We start from the raw sequence: 17,949 nt of genomic DNA, 5'->3' as shown, positions 1-17,949 counted from the left end.
TCCCTGTTGGCAATAACACACCACTATTTTACATATTACTTATTCAGATCAGATCCCTAAACATTTTCAATGCATTTCATCCTTTTTAATATACCCCCTGCACACATACCATGTTTCCTCTGTATACTGGAACACAGCAAATTCTGATAACACATTTGACAACACACACATAATGCTGAACATTGTTTATTAAGCAGTGTTTGATTATTCAGATTATTGGCACATAAGGCAATCCATTATAACATTAATTATTGTATTAAACTGTTGCTCTTTTTAAGTGGTCCTTTCAGTCACTGTCATTGGTCCAGACTTCAACTTCGCATAATTGAAGATATTCAGTCTTTCCACGCATAATTATATTGACGTATCTGCCAGCCATGCCATGACAGTAGAAGGTCTGTGTTGCTCCATCTGGGATAGAGGTAATCACTGCACACCTGTTAAGTTAAATTCTTAATATCAATGATAACAGTAACAGTAATATGCCTTTATTTATTTATTTATTTTTTTAAAAAGCAGCATGATAATATGTCAAGCAGAATAACTCAATTAAAGATAAAATAGAAAAGCAGGTTTTCCTGCAAAGCTTCAAAGATATCCAAGCTACAATCTGCAAAGATCTCCAAATCTGCCGTTTTCCCCCACAGTACTTCTTTTTGACCACTAGATGTCCTTTTTCAGGTTAAGTGACAGTCATTATCATAATCCCACCTCCACTGAGCCCAGACTGCCATAGACACGTCCCCTGGGGCAGCCTTATCATTCAGCCTACACTCAGAGTATTACAGCATTAAGGACCGCTCCCCGCTGCTGCTAAAGAAAGAAAGTATAAGGGCCCTTAATATCATTGGATAGGTCAGAAGCTCACTGGAAAAAAATGCATATATAAACACATATATATCCAAAACAGCTTTGATTTTTTTGGATTCGTATAGATATATTTAAGTGGGTGAGCACCAGGATATTTACCTCAGCAGTGCCTACCCTTAATTTTTTCTTGTTTCATTGTGCCTCAACAAGCTGACTGTTGTGATTTTTGAGAGCCCCAAGGCATCTGGTCCAGGTAGTACGTTTGTATGAATCCTATGTATATAGACGTCTACTTTAAACATGTACATCAAAATTCAAAACAAAAAAGGCATCCGCCACCATCCCCTCAACTTCATTCTCAATTCATTTGTCAGCCCAGGATTTTTTTTTCATCTGGAGTTATTATTGAAATTATCAAGGATCTGCTCCACTGGACAAGATGATTAAAGAATGTTGTGGAAAATTTTATGAATGTATGTTGTCAGATGCCCCCCAGTGTCAGTTTTGCTGCAATACTCTCATGTGAGGGTATTCGCACATACAGACGCTGGTGGAAGACCATTGAACGCGGAAACCTTCCCGTGGACACGGCAAATCTGTTGCTCTTTTAGGGATGTTAGATTATGCATTAATCAGGAGCTTGGCCACCTCACAGTGACTGCATTAATGACTCCGAGCATACATGTCGGCGTACATGGGAACTATAGCATAACTATATGAAAATTATGGCCCACTGGGCCATGGTATAGTATGGTTCGCATCACTGGTAACAGTGGGAGTGTGCACACGGTCGTGTTCAAAGCCATGTGGGAGTGTGCACACGTCACTACTGTATTCCTTTTTGAATGTATACATGTCTTTATTTGGTCATGTCCTTATGTGTTCATTTCCTATGAGGTCACAAGCTTTGTAAGAGGTGTTTGGCTGTTGGAAGCCCAACCCTCGAGTTTTGGGACTTCCTGTTATGCTAATAAAGAGCCAGGAGACTGCTCGGCAGGGGAGTGTGGTGGCAGAGCGATGCTGGAGCTGAGTACGTAAGGATGTGTTGTGTCTGTTTGTGGGTAATGGGGCACACACCAGAGGATGGGCTACGGCAGAGGAAAGACATATGATCAAAAGGTGAGATGCGTTTATATCATTAGATGAAATTGTTATTATTATTAGAAACTGGAGATTTGGCCTTGTGCTCTATGTGCAGCCAAATTTCGCTGTCATGAAGGATTTACATTGTGGGGCTCTTCATTTTTATTTATTTATTTTTTAAACATAGGACATTTCAAATTTTGTGTTTTGTTTATTTACCATTAACTTTTTTTGTGAATGAATGGGGTCTTGCCTGCAGATCCCTACAATCACTGGTACAGGGTTGTTTAAAAAAACCTTTGTAGTCATCAATAGGGATGAGCTTCGAGTTCGAGTCGAACCCATGTTCGACGCGAACATCGCATGTTCGACCGTTCATCGAATTTAGAAAGTTATGGGCCGTTCGTGCCAAATTCGAGTGGCACATCATGGCCCATAATTCACTGTGGCATCGCAGTGCATTGCTGGCTGATGATTGGCCAAGTATGCACTATGACCCGCATGCTTGGCCAATCACAGCGCCGTCTGAACAGAGAGCCATAATTGGCCAAAGCCAGGGTGGCTTTGGCCAATTATGGCTCAAGGGGTTTAGTACACGCCCCACACTATATAAGGCCGACTGCATGGCGGCCTTGTGTAGTGTGTTGCGGTGGCGGTGGAGAGATAGACAGAGAGACAGTGTCATTTCATTTAAGTTAGAGTAGTTTGAGTAGGCAGGCGAGTCAGTTAGCTGCACTTACAGTGTATTGTGTATATATATGCATCCTAGGTGTTGTATATATATAACACTGTATTCAGTTTATCTACATCCATTCCTGTTATTCTCTTAATAATGACAAGCAGGCAGGTGTTTTTACAGTATTTACAGCTACCTGAAGAAAATTGGTGGTGTTCTTCTGATCCTATTAGTACCGCAGGCAGTTGCAGTATTTACAAGTTAGTGTAGTGCGTCCTCTGCACAGTGTGCACCTAAAGCTACCTGAAGTAAATTGGTGGTGTTCTTCTGATCCTATTAGTACCGCAGGCAGCTGCAGTATTTACAGTTAGTGTAGTGCGTCCTCTGCACAGTGTGCACCTAAAGCTTCCTGAAGAAAGTTGGTGGTGTTCTTCTGATCCTATTAGTACTGCAGGCTTAGAACTGCGTGCTTAGAACAGTCCCTGCACAAAATTACATTTTTAAAGGAATAAAGGAATAAAAGTCACTTAAAACTGCTTACGGCTTTAATGTAATGCCCAGTCCCAGTAATATAGATGAAAATTAGTGAGACAAATGGCATAGGTACCCCCCCGCAGGCCATTACCAGGCCCTTTGGGTCTTGTATGGATATTAAGGGGAACCCCACACCCAAATTTAAAAAAAGGAAAGGCGTGGGGCCCCAGTCCCTCTGAACAGCGGTATACAGTGCAAACAAGACAGGGACTGTAGGTTTGTTGTTAAGTAGAATCTGTTTGTAGTTTTGAACTGGTACATTTTTAAAGTGTAGCTCCAGCCAAAAAATCTATTTTTAAGCTTCTTGGAAAACATAGGGAAGGGATATCACCCCTGTGACATTTGTTTTGCTGTCTGTGCACCTCTTCAGAAGATTTTACCTCACTTTCTGTCCCAATGACAAATGTTTTTTGACAATTTGGGGGTTTTTAGTGAAACAAGGATTGGTGATAAAGCATCAGTGGAAAGGAGACATGTTTTTCCCATATTAACTCTTACAGGAGAGATGTGACTCTATCACGAAACGCAGCGTAGGGCAGAGCGACGTGTTCTCATCACCTCCCATTGCTGCTGTTGTTTCCAGTAGGATGGGCTGTCTGTGAGCTTCCGGCCGGCATTCCAGACTACACTACATGCCTACTATTGTCTACTAACATGTGAGTTTAACTTTTTACTTATCCAATAAAGTAAATGATTTTACACTATATGGAGCCTTTTTTTCCTTCTATGACCGTATCTGCAATGCTGTGGGCTGATGTCTGAGTACCTGTCAGTGTGAACATCTTTAGCCTGACCCTGCAGTCTTTGATGTCCCATCTCGGTATAAGGTCTCTGATCCATTGGTCGTGGTTCGAAGCAGTATTAACAAACAGCTTTCTCTGATCCTCTGTAACGGGGGGATCATGAGTTTCTGGTAAGTGGCCAGTCTGATTTCAAGGTGGTGGAGCAAGCACGCTTTTTTCTTCTCACAGCAAGAATTTATGTTTTTTGGAACTTTTTTAAGATACTTTCATATCACTTGGGTGATTTATTTTTTATACATGGACTTTTTATTATCACTTTGAACATTTTATTTTTGGATCGATTATTCATTTGACATGTGTTTTATATATTATGTATACACTAAAGGGGAACTCTTCACTTAGTTCTAAATATTTGGTTTGGTGATGATGTGTATGATCACCAATCTGTTTTAACACAGCAGGAGCCTCCCTCCATGCCATCATGGATGCGGAGTGGCCCGAGGAGAAGAAGGGAAGAAGACGCCACGCAGGAAGATGCCGGACGAGAACACCGAAGGAAGAACCAGAAGAACCAGAAGAACCAGAAGAAGATGGAGGAAGAAACCGAAGGAAGATAGAAGATAGAAGAAAGAAGAAGCATTTAAATGTCTCTTGTCATTTTTAACATTTTTGACAGTTTTTTGTGAAATGGTAGAGGTACATTTGTACTCCCTCACGATTTCACACAGGGGGGAGGGCCGGGATCTGGGGGTCCCCTTGTTAAAGGGGGCTTCCAGATTCCGATAAGCCCCCCACCCGCAGACCCCCACAACCACCGGGCAAGGGTTGTGGGGATGAGGCCCTTGTCCCTATCAACATGGGGACAAGGTGTTTTGGGGGCTACCCCAAAGCACCCTCCCAATGTTGAGGGCATGTGGCCTGCTAAGGTTCAGGAGGGGGGGCGCTCTCTCGTCCCCCTCTATTTTCCTGCGGCCTGCCAGGTTGAGTGCTCGGATATGGGTCTGGTATGGATTTTTGGGGGGACCCCACACCATTTTTCTTTAAATTTTGGCACGGGGATCACCTTAAAAACCATACCAGACCTTAACGGTCTGGTATAGATTTTGAGGGGGACCTCACGCCATTTTTTTTTTATTTTGGCCGGGGTTCCTCTTAATTTCCATACCAGACCTGTAGGGCCTGGTATGGAATTTAGGGGGACCCCCCACGTCATTTTTTTTTAAATTTTGGTTCGGGGTTCCCCTGTGGGGAATTCCTATGCCGTTTTTATCAATGAACTTTTATGTGTATTGTCGGACCGGCAATTCATTAATAGCCGCGAGAAGTTTTAAATGACTTTTTTTCCTTTGAAATGTAATTTTGCTGTCAGACTGTTCTAAACACGGGAAACATGCACCCCTTTACAGGCATACTATAGACACCCCCCAGGTACGAAATTTAAAGGAATATTACACTTTTATTGTTTCACTTTAAGCATTATTAAAATCACTGCTCCCGAAAAAACTGCCGTTTTTAAAACTTTTTTTGCATTGATCCATGTCCCCTGGGGCAGGACCTATCATCCCTACTCAAGACCCAGTAACCCAAAGGATTTTTGGTGGGAAAGGTGTCCAAGTCAGATCTCGCCCCTAGATCTTCCTGCACTATGTAAAACAGACGCAGGCGATGGTTGCTGGAACCGATCATACCTTGGGGCTGCGGACTAAAAAATTGTCTGAACGCATCGGTCAGATGGCCACCTTTTCCACCGCTCCTTCTTTACTGACCGAAGCCTCAGCAACACATTGTCCAGGAACAGGAGTTTGTAACCTCCCAGTTTCTGGGAACGCGTTGCACAGACCTTTCTGCAAGGCCTCCCGAAGTTGTTTCATCCTCTGCTCTCTCTGCGACGACAAGATAAGGTCCGCAACCTTACCCTTGTAATGTGGATTAAGGAGGGTTGCCAGCCAGTATTGATCCCTCTCCTTGATACCACGAATATGAGGATCCTTCCGCAGGCTTTGCAGGATCAGGGAGGCCATGCACCGTAGGTTTGCTGAGGCATTCGGTCCAGAGTCCTCTGGGTCACTAAGGACGACATGATCCGCAGACACCTCTTCCCAGCCACGTACAAGTCCATGTGTTTCTTGGGACTGTAAATGATCCCTTGAGGACTTGGGCAGCTTAAATTCCTTTTGGTGGTCAGCCAGCCGAGCACTGGCATTATATGACCGGCGGAAATGCACACAGACTTTCCTGGCCTGCCTCAGGACATCCTGTAAGCCCGGGTACCTGCCCAAGAATCGCTGCACCACCAAGTTAAGGACGTGAGCCAAACAGGGCACATGGGTCATTTGTCCCTGTTGGAGGGCGGAGAAGAGGTTGGTGCCATTGCCGCAAAGCACCATTCCTGCCTTAAGTTGGTGTGGCGTCAACCACCTCTGAACCTGCCCCTGCAGAACTGACAGAACCTCTGCCCCAGTTTGGCTCCTGTCCCCCAAGCACACCAGCTCAAGCACCGCATGGCATCTTTTGGCCTGCGTAGTTGCGTAGCCCCTCGAACGCCTGCGGAGCACTGCTGGTTAAGAGGACAAAGCACAGGAAGGGGCCATGGAGGAAGAAGAGGAGGGGGTGGAGGTGAGAGGTGTGTCAGAATCATCAGTAGTAGCATTTTGGAGACATGGTGGTGGAACAACCTCCAACACTACTGCACCTTGTCCTGCATCCTTCCCAGCTGCCAGCAGAGTCAACCAATGCACTGTGAAACTTAGGTAACGTCCCTGTCCATGCCTGCTGGACCATGAGTCAATGGTAATATGCACCTTACTGCTGACCGCCCTGTCCAGCGAGGCATGGACATTGCCTTCTACATGCCAGTAGAGAGCCGGAATCGCTTTCCATGAGAAAAAGTGGCGTTTGGGTACCTGCCACTGAGGAACTGCACATTCCACAAACTCACGGAAGGGGGTAATGTCTATCAACTGAAAAGGCAGCAGTTGAAGTGCTAGCAATTTTGGCAAGCTAACATTAAACTGCTGGGCATGTGGATGGCTGGGAGCGAACTTCTTTTGGCGGTGCAGCAGCTGGGGCAGGGAAATTTGCCTGGTACAATCTGACGTTGGTGTCTGGTCAAGCATGTGGTGCCCAAGCGGGAGATGTTTTGGCCACGCGAGATACGCTTGAGACATATGTTGCAAATAGCAGCGGTGTTATCTGATGCACTCTTCTCAAAAAAGGCCCACACCAAAGAACTTTTGGAATAACGTGCAGAGACAGCAGCGCCCTGCACATGCGGAGCTTTGCGGTGTGATGCAGTCAGTGTGCTGCCCTTAAGCTGGCCCCTGGAGGGCATCCTGCCTCGTTGGTGATGTGCCTCCTCCTCCTCCTCTCTCCTATCAGGCACCCATGTGGAGTCAGTGACCTCATCATCCCCTCCCTCCTCATCACTGAAGCAAACCTGGCAGTATGCTGCAGCAGGGGCAACATGACTGCCAGATTTCTGTCCTTCTTGGGCACCCCCTCTGTCTGGTCTCACGTTACTGCCTTCCTCTAGCTGAGTACCATCATCAGAGCCTTCAAAAGGCTGGGCATCCTCCTGGAGCATGTACCCAACACTGTGATCAAACAGTTCGGGGGACTCCTCAGGAGGACATGGTGGGGCTAGGAAAGGAGTGACTGATTCCATTGAGCCGAGGGAAGAGGCCAGGTTGGCAGCTGCTTTGCCAGACAAAGTACCCTGAGCATGGGTGAGAGAGGATGAGGAGAATGAGGACGGCTTTGTCATCCACTCGACCAAGTCTTCCGCATGTTGCGGCTCAACACGGCCAGCTGCTGAAAAAAAAGGCCAAGCGTGTCCCACGGCCATGTGCTGATGAGGATGCACCGTGTCCACGACCAGCACTGTTGCCTCTAGACACAGAGCCTGCTTGCCCTCTTTTATTGGCTTGTGACTGTCTGCCTCTCCTCGTTGGCCTTCCAGACATACTAATGGCCTGCACTAAGCTGTGATATACTGTATATATACCGTATTTATCGGCGTATAACACGCACTTTTTTCCCCTTAAAATCAGGGGAAAATCGTGGGTGCGTGTTATACACCGATACCCGCCGATACCCGCTAATTGTGAGCTATCGGCGGCGATTGCCGCCGACATTCACATAGCGAGTAGTTTTAAATATGGCGCCGCGGAGTTCAGAGGGACTCGGCGGAGCTGAACGAGCGCCGCCGAAATCACAGAGCCGAGATACACATAGTCGAGTGTATTCGGCTCTTTCCGGCGCCGCTTACAGTCACGCCCAGTCCCACCATTGGACCTGTGTTATGTCCATCATAGGGCGGGACTGGGCGGGACTGTGAGCGGCGCCGGATAGAGCCGAATACACTCGACTATGTGTATCTCGGCGGCATTCGTTCAGTTCCGCCGGCGCCAAGTCCCTCCGAACTCCGCGGCGCCATATTTAAAACACAAACTACTGTCGGCGGCGATCTGTACTGTGTATGTCGGCGGCGATCAAGCATGGACACTGGGGGCAAGGCTGCACTGACCACTGGGGCAAAGCTGCACTGACAAGACTGCACTGGGGCAAAGCTGCACTGACAAGACTGCACTGGGGCAAAGCTGCACTGACAAGACTGCACTGGGGCAAAGCTGCACTGACAAGGCTGCACTGGGGCAAAGCTGCACTGACAAAGCTGCACTGACAAGGCTGCACTGACACTGAAAAGGATGCAATGACACTAACAAGGCTGCAGATGAACACTGATGAGGCTGCATTGATGGGCATTTAAATGTAAGTTTTTTTTTTCTTAAACTTCCCTCCTAAAAGTTTTTTTCCTTAAAATTCTCTCCTAAACTTGGGGTGCGTGTTATACGCCGGCGCGTGTTATACGCCGATAAATACGGTATATATATATATATATATATATATATATATATATATATATATATACACACTGATACTGCAGCTAGCAAAATCAACTGCCTGCCTGTAATATTATTAGTATGAGAACACCACCAGTCTTCTACAGGTAGCTTTAGCTGAACACTGTGCCAGAGGTCGCACTACAATAACTCGTAGCTTTAGCTGAACACTGTGCAGAGGACGCACTACACTAACATTTAAATAATGTAGCTGCCTGCGGTAGTGATAGGATCAGGAAAACACCACCAACCTTCTAAAGGTAGCTTTAGCAGAACACTGTGCAGAGGTCGCACTACACTAACTGTAAATAATGTAGCTGCCTGCGGTAGTGATAGGATCAGGAATACACCACCAACCTTCTCCAGGTAGCTTTAGCTGAACACTGTGCAGAGCGCACTACACTAACGTTTAAATAATGTAGCTGCATGCGGTAGTGATAGGATCAGGAAAACACCACCAACCATCTACAGGTAGCTTTAGCTGAACACCGTGCATAGGACGCACTACACTAACTTGTAAATAATGTAGCTGCCTGCGGTAGTGATAGGATCAGGAGAACACCCCCAACCTTCTACAGGTAGCTTTAGCTGAACACTGTGCAGAGGATGCACTACACTAACGTGTAAATAACGTAGCTGCCTGTGGTAGTGATAGGATCAGAAAAACACCACCAATCTTCTACAGGTAGCTTTAGCTGAACACTGTGCAGAGGTCGCACTACACTAACTTGTAGCTTTAGCTGAATACTGTGCAGAGGTCGCACTACACTAACACGTAGCTTTAGCTGAACACTGTGCAGCGGACGCACTACACTAACGTTTAAATAATGTAGCTGCCTGCGGTGGCGACAGGATCAGGAAAACACCCCCAACCTTCTACAGGTAGCTTTAGCTGAACACTGTGCAGAGGTCGCAGTGCGCTAATTTGTAGCTTTAGCTGAATACTGTGCAGAGGTCGCACTGCACTAACTTGTAGCTTTAGCTGAACACTGTGCAGAGGTCGCACTACACTAACTTGTAGCTATAGCTGAATACTGTGCAGAGGTCGCACTACACTAACTCGTAGCTTTAGCTGAACACTGTGCAGAGGACGCACTACACTAACGTTTAAATAATGTAGCTGCCTGCGGTGGCGATAGGATCAGGAAAACAACCCCAACCTTCTACAGGTAGCTTTAGCTGAACACTGTGCAGAGGTCGCACTGCGCTAACTTGTAGCTTTAGCTGAACACTGTGCAGAGGTCGCACTGCACTAACTTGTAGCTTTAGCTGAACACTGTGCAGAGGTTGCACTGCACTAACCTGTAGCTTTAGCTGAACACTGTGCAGAGGTCGCACTACACTAACTTGTAAATAATGTAGCTGCCTGCGGTAGTGATAGGATCAGAAAAACACCACTAATCTTCTACAGGTAGCTTTAGTTGAACACTTTACAGAGGACGCACTACACTAACGTTCAAATAATGTAGCTGCCTGCGGTGGCGATAGGATCAGGAAAACACCCCCAACCTTCTACAGGTAGCTTTAGCTGAACACTGTGCAGAGGTCGCCCTGCGCTAACTTGTAGCTTTAGCTGAACACTGTGCAGAGGTCGCACTGCACTAACTTGTAGCTTTAGTTGAACACTGTGCAGAGGTTGCACTGCACTAACCTGTAGCTTTAGCTGAACACTGTGCAGAGGTCGCACTACACTAACTTGTAAATAATGTAGCTGCCTGCGGTAGTGATAGGATCAGAAAAACACCACTAATCTTCTACAGGTAGCTTCAGTTGAACACTTTGCAGAGGACGCACTACACTAACTGTAAATACTGTAGCTGCCTGACTGTGGTACTAATAGGATCAGAAGAACACCAGCAATTTTCTTCAGGTAGCTGTAAATACTGTAACAACACCTGCCTGCCCATCAATAGGAAGAGAATAACAAGAACAGATCTAGCTAAACTGAATACAGTGTATATATATATATATATATATATATATATATATATATATATATATATATATATATATATATATATATATATATATATATATACACATATATATATATATACACAACACCTGGGATGCATATATATACACAATACACTGTAAGTGCAGCTAACTGACTGACTGTCCTGCCTAATCTATCTAACTTAAATCAAATGACACTGTCTCTCTGTCTCTCAGCACCTGAACACACTACACAGGGCCGACGTGCAGGCGGCCTTATATAGTGTGGGGTGTGTACTAAACCCCCTGAGCCATAATTGGCCAAAGCCACCCTGGCTTTACAGCTCTCTGTACAGACGGTCATAGTGCATGCTTGGCCAATCATCAGCCAGCAATGCACTGCGATGCCGCAGTGAAGTATGGGCCATGACGCGCCACTAGAATTTGGCACGAACGGCCCATATTGTTCGCAATTCGGTGAACGACCGAACAGACGATGTTTTAGTCGAACATGGGTTCAACTCGAACACGAAGCTCATCCCTAACCACAGGCAGGCAGCTACAGTATTTACAGTTAGTGCCCGGTGTCCTCTGCACGGTGTGCACCTAAAGCTACCTGAAAACAATTGCTGTTGTTCTGATCATATTAATACCACAGGCAGGCAGCTACAGTATTTACAGTTAGTGTACTGCGTCCTCTGCACAGTGTGCACCTTAAGCTACCTGAAGATAATTGCTGGTGTTCTCATACTAATAATACTACAGGCAGGCAGTTGATTCTGCTAGCTGCAGTATCAGTAAATTTATACATCCCAGCTTTGTGCAGCGACATCTCACTGCAAGCCATTAGTATGTCTGGAAGGCTAACAAGGAGAGGCAGACAGTCAGTGTACTGTGTCCTCTGCACAGTGTGCACCTAAAGCTACCTGAAGACAATTGCTGTTGTTCTGATCCTATTAATACCACAGGCAGGCAGCTACAGTATTTACAGTTAGTGTACTGCGTCCTCTGCACAGTGTGCACCTTAAGCTACCTGAAGATAATTGCTGGTGTTCTCATACTAATAATACTACAGGCAGGCAGTTGATTCTGCTAGCTGCAGTATCAGTACATTTATACATCCCAGCTTTGTGCAGCTACATCTCACTGCAGGCCATTAGTATGTCTGGAAGGCTAACAAGGAGAGGCAGACAGTCACAAGCCAATAAAAGAGGGAAAGCAGGCTCTGTGTCTAGAGGCAACAGTGCTGGTCATGGAGACGGTGCATCCTCATCAGCACATGGCCGTGTGACACGTTTGTCCTGGTTTTCGGCAGCTGGCCATGTTGCGGAAGACTTGGTAGAGTGGATGACCAAGCCATTCTCATCATCCACATCCACTTTTAACCCAGGCTCAGGGTACTTTGTCTGGCAAAGCAACTGCCAATGCGGCCTCTTTCCTTGGCTCAATGGCATCAGTCATTCCTTCCCTAGCCCCACCCTGTCCTCCTGAGGAGTCCCCCAAACTGACCACAGTGTTGGGTACATGCTCCAGGAGGATACCCAGCATTTTGAGGGCTCCGATGATGGTACCCAGCTAGAGGAAGGCAATAACGTGAGCCCAGAGAGAGGGGGTGCCCAAGAAGGACAGCAATCAGGCAGTCATGTTCCCTCAGCTGCAGCATACTGCCAGCTTTGCTCCAGTGATGAGGAGGGAGGGGAAGATGAGGTTACTGACTCCACGTGGGTGCCTGATAGGAGGGAGGAGGAGGCACATCTCCAACAAGGTAAGATGCCCTCCAGGGGCCAGCTTAAGGGCAGCACACCAACTGCATCACACCGCAGAGCTCTGCATGTGCAGGGCGCTGCTGTCTCTGCGCGTTATTCCAAAAGTTCTTTGGTGTGGGCCTTTTTTGAGACGAGTGCATCAGATCGCACAGCTGCTATTTGCAACATATGTCTCAAGCGTATCTTGCGTGGCCAAAATATCACCCACTTGGGCACCACATGCTTGACCAGACAAATGTCCACCTGCCATGCAGTTCGTTGGCAAGCGTACCTTAAAGACCCACACCAAAGAACAAAGGGGACCTCTCCTTGCTCCTCATCAGCTGGAATCTCCAACCCCACTATACCTTCAGTCCTCTCTGAAACCTGCACCGAGAGGAATGAAGGTGTAGAATTAGGTGTGTCACAGCCAAGTACTTGCGGACACTCCGCTATCGCTACACCGACATCAGATTGTACCAGGCAAATTTCCCTGCACCAGCTGCTGCATCGCAGAAAGAAGTTCGCTCCCAGCCATTCACATGCCCAGCGGTTGAATGCTAGCTTGGCTAAATTGCTAGCACTTCAACTGCTGCCTTTTCAGTTGGTAGACTCTGTCCCCTTCCGTGAGTTTGTGGAATGTACGGTTCCTCAGTGGCAGGTTCCCAAACACCACTTTTTCTCATGGAAGGCAATGTCTTGGCCTCACTGAACAGGGCGGTCAGCGGTAAGGTGCATATTACCACTGACTCATGGTCCAGCAGGCATGGATAGGGACATTACCTATCTTTCCCCACGCACTGGGTGATTCTTCTGGCAGCTGGGTAGGATGCAAGAAAGGTTGCAGTAGTGTTGGAAGTTGTTCCGCCACCAGGCCTCCAAAATTCTACTAGTGGTGATTCTGCCACACCTCTCTCCTCCACCCACTCCTCTTCTTCTTCATCCATGGCCTCTTCCTGTGCTGATTTGTCCTCGGAACCAGTGGTGCTCTGTAAGCGTTCAAGGGGCTACACAAGCACGCAGGCAAAAATATGCCATGCAGTGCTTGAGCTGGTGTGCTTGGGGGACAGGAGCCACACTGGGGCAGAGATTCTGTCAGCTCTGCAGGGGCAGGTTCAGAGGTGGTTGACGCCAGCTTAAGGCAGATATGGTGGTTTGCGACAATGGCACCAACCTCCTCTTCGCCCTCCGACAGGGACAACTGACCCATGTGCCCTGTGTGGCTCACATCCTTAACTTGGTGGTGCAGCGGTTCTTGGGCAGGTACCCAGGCTTACAGGATGTTCTGAGGCAGGCCAGGCTCTGAATTTAACCTGCCCAAAAACCGCCTAATCTGTGACATACCCACCAGGTGGAACTCAACATAGCCCATGCTGCAGCGGCTGCACATGCATCAGAGGTCCATCAATGAGTACCTGTGCGACTATAGCACCAGGACAGGGTCAGGGGAGCTTGCTTTTTTTTCCCCACGCCAGTGGGCTATGATCGGGGATGCATGCACTGTCCTGTCACCATTTGAGGAGGCCACAAGGATGGTGAGCAGTGACAGTGTATGCATCAGTGACACTGTCCCTCTTGTCCACCTGTTGGAGCACACACTGAGTGGAATAATGGACAGGGCACTTGAGGCAGAACAGAGGGAGAAAGAGGAGGACTTCCTTACCTCTCAAGGCCCCCTTTACCCAGACAGTGTTCATGCGGGCCCGCCGATAATACAGGAAGAGGACGAAGAGGAGGAGGATTGTGTCAGCATGGAGGTGGAGCCTGGTACTCAGCCTCAGCAGCAGTCTTCAAGGGATCATTTACAGTCTGAAGAAACCCATGGACTTGTACATGGCTGGGAGGAGGTGGCTGCGGATCATGTCGTCCTTAGTGACCCAGAGGACTCTGGACTGAATGCCTCAGCAAACCTACGCTGCATGGCCTCCCTGATCCTGCAAAGCCTGCGGAAGGATCCTCGTATTCGTGGTATCAAGGGGAGGGATGATTACTGACTGGCAACCCTCCTTGATCCACATTACAAGGGTAAGGTTGTGGACTTTATCTTGCCATTGCAGAGGGAGCAGAAGATGAAACATCTTCAGGAGGCCTTGCAGAAAGGTTTGCAGGCCTTGCAGAAAGGTGGTCCTCCTGGACAATGTGTTGCTGAGGCTTCGGTCAGTCACAGAAGGAGCTGTGAAGAAGGTGGCCATCTGACCGATGCGTTCAGACAATTTTTTAGTCCACAGCCCCAAGGTATGATTGGTTCCAGCAACCATCGCCAGCGTCTGATTCACATGGTGCCCAATTATCTAGGGGCAAGATCAGACTTGGACACCTTTCCCACCGAAAATCCTCTGGGTTACTGAGTCTTGAGGATGGATCACTGGCCAGAGCTTGCACAGTATGTAATTGAGCTACTGGCCTGTCCTGCATCCAGTGTTCTTTCGGAACGCACATTCAGTGCTGCTGGAGGCTTTGTAACCGATCACAGGGCGCACTTGTCCACCGAATCGGTCGATCGGCTGACCTTCATAAAAATGAATCAGTCTTGGATCACCAGCTACCAAGCACCTGATGCTGATGTAACCGATTGATTTTTTTTTTAAATGTGATATCCCTTCAAGACTGCCTATGCTGATGGTGAGTGAGTATCCTGCTATGCTGAGTCACAATCCTCTTCCTCCTCAATTTTCATGCTGATAGCTTGTAAGAACATTTTTGTTTCTGGGCAATGCCACCAGTGGCCAAGGCCCAATTTTTGTGCCACTGTTTAACAGGGGCGTTTAATTACAATGTTTGATGCAATACTTTGCAGCAGGGCTCATTCCTGCGCTCCAACTATAGCATCTGTGAGGGGTTGCAGTGTTGTGGCACCAGTGCCTAAGGCCCAATTTTTCTGCCCCTGTTCAACAGGTGCATGTAATTACAATTCTTGATATAATATTTCCCAGCAGGGCCCGTTCCAGCACCCACCAAGAGTAACTGTGAGGACTTACAGTGTTGTGGCACCAGCACTACCACCACCAAAGGCCCAATTTTTCTACCACTGTTCAACAATGGCATGTAATTACAATTCTTGATCTAATATTTCACAGCACGGCCCGTTACTGTGCCCACCAAGAATAACTGTGAGGGCTTACAGTGTTGCGGCAACACCAACACCTAAGGCCCCAATTTCTGCAGAGTATTTAGGGCAGGCCCCTACTTTCAAACATCCAACTTACAAACGACTCCTACTTGCAAACGGAAGTAGACAACAGGAAGTGAGATGAAATCTACCCCTAGGAAGGGAAATTCTCTCCTGTAAGAGTTAATATGAAAAAAAAACGTGTCTCCTCTTCACTGATGTTTGTCACCAATCCTTATTTCACTAAAAACCCCAAATTTTTAAAAAACATTTGTAATTGGGACAGAAAGTGAGGTGAAATCTGAAGAGGTGCACAGACAGCGAAACAAATGTTACAGGGGTGATAACCCTTCCCTATGTTTTCCAAAAAGCTTAAAAATAGATTTTTCGTCTGGAGCTAAGCTTTAAAAATGTACCAGTTCAAAATTACAAACAGATTCTACTTAACAAAAAACCTACAGTCCCTGTTTTGTTTGCACCGCCTGTATATTGCTGTTCAGAGTATATAGGGCCTGGGGCCCCACGCCTTTCCTTTTTTTAATTTGGGTGCGGGGTTCCCCTTAATATCCATACAAGACCCAAAGGGCCTGGTAATGGACTGGGGGGTGGGGGGTACCCATGCCGTTTGTCTCACTGATTTTCATCCATTTTGCCGGGACCCGGCATTACATTAATGCTGCAAGCAGTTTTAAATGACTTTTATTCCTTTAAAAATGTCATTTTGTGCAGGGACTGTTCTAAGCACGGGAAACACACGCCACTTTACAGGCATACTATAGACACCCCCCAGGTACGATATTTAAAGGAATGTTTCTCTTTTTTTCACTTTAAGCATCATTAAAATCACTGCTCCTGAAAAAACTGACATTTTTGAAACTTTTTTTTGCATTGATACATGTCCCCTGGGGCAGGACCGGGTCCCCAAACCCTTTTTAGGACAATAACTTGCATATTAGCCTTTAAAATTAGCACTTTTGATTTAGAACATTCGAGTCCCATAGACTTTAATGGGGTTTTAACGCTCACGCAAACTTTTGGTCCGTTCTCAGGTTCTGGTGCGAACCGAACCCGGGGGGTGTTCGGCTCATCCCTAGTCATCAACATGGAATGTGATGTGTTTGGCAGGGTGGTCCACCTGTCAATGTACCCTCCCCTTGTAGAGGGCATGGTTCAGGAAGGAGGAGAACAATAATGCGTACTTTTTCCTTTTTTTTGTGGACCTTAAGGGTCTGGTATGAATTTATGAAGGTTTCCACATTTTTTCAGTTTTTTTTTGTATGGGGTTCTGTGACAGACCCAACCAGAAGAGGGGCTTTTGGAGAGGACTAGGGGCAAGCCTAATGTGGAGTTCCAGGGAGCCAGGACAGTCAGCCCCTCTCCCCAGCGACAAGCTGATGTAGTGAAACTCCTACTCCCCGTTGAAGCACTGGCAACAGGGCAGAGCGTCGCTGGCCTCTGCCTAGCACCTATAGTTCTCCATGGTTTCAGGGTCTCCATGACCTCTGTCCCAAACCTACTGATGACAACTATTCCCTGCGGCCCAGAAATGAGATCATGTGGACCATCTGTGTGGGTTCACTCTGCCCGACTAACGCATGTCCAGACAGGGTGGAGGTCTGGGAACTTGTTAGTTCACTTTTGATGGGGAGAGAAATGTGACTGACCCAACCAAGACAGGGGCTTTTGGAGAGGACTAGGGGCAAGCCTCCTACCCACTGACTATGGGTCCTGGCATTTGAGGGAGCTACAAGAATTCAGGAAGAGGTTCTGTTATATAATGAAAAAATACATTATTACATTTAACAGTCAAGGAAGCCAAGATGGTCTCTGGCAACTTGAAATTCAGTGAACAAATGTACGTAAAAAGAAAGAGGGTTAATGAGATTTGGACAACCCTGGGTCTTCTTGAATGCTGTTGCTGGATAGTCAGAGGTGGGGTGAGATGACTGTTATGTGTTTATTGTTAAAGTGATTGAAAACTCTGTTTTTCTTTAAAAGTAGCAAACATGTTATACTGTTCTGTTGCATTAGATTTGAACAGAGCAGCCCCTCCCTTCAGTTCAGTGCCCTCACAGCAAGCAGATTGCTATGGGGGCACCCAAGCCGAGTCACAGCTCCCTGTGTACATTCAGACATGGAGCCCTGACTCAGCCTCACCCCCTCTCTCGCAGCAGTCAATGACGCCGCTGCTGTGTCTCAGCCCATCAGGAGGGAGAATCTCAGATGGCTGAGACACTCGTGGACATCACTGGACAGAGAGGGTCCTCAGGTAAGTGTTAGGGGGGCTGAGGGGGCCTGCTGTACACAGAAGGCTTTTTATCTTATTGCATAGAATACAAAAAACCTTCTGCCTTTACAACCCCTTTAAAATAGATCTCGCCCATTGTTAATTGTGTTAATTGAGTCACCTATT

General features: G+C 46.9%; 1 protein-coding gene across 1 annotated transcript in view; it reads right to left on the bottom strand.

Moving 5' to 3' along the window:
* Window positions 1-231: 231 nt before the first annotated feature.
* Window positions 232-17,949, bottom strand: part of LOC141139119 (fucolectin-1-like) — a 78,750-nt gene continuing 61,032 nt past the window's right edge. The window contains exon 3 of the mRNA XM_073624936.1: window positions 232-437. Coding sequence (XP_073481037.1) covers window positions 287-437 — 151 coding nt within the window. The 3' untranslated portion in view covers window positions 232-286. The remainder of the gene's footprint in view (window positions 438-17,949) is intronic.

The sequence above is a fragment of the Aquarana catesbeiana genome, linkage group LG04 (assembly GCF_042186555.1).
Source record: "Aquarana catesbeiana isolate 2022-GZ linkage group LG04, ASM4218655v1, whole genome shotgun sequence".
Taxonomy (NCBI): Eukaryota; Metazoa; Chordata; class Amphibia; order Anura; family Ranidae; genus Aquarana; species Aquarana catesbeiana.
The sequence above is the reverse complement of the archived record's forward strand: the minus strand, read 5'-3'. Positions and strand labels throughout refer to the sequence as shown.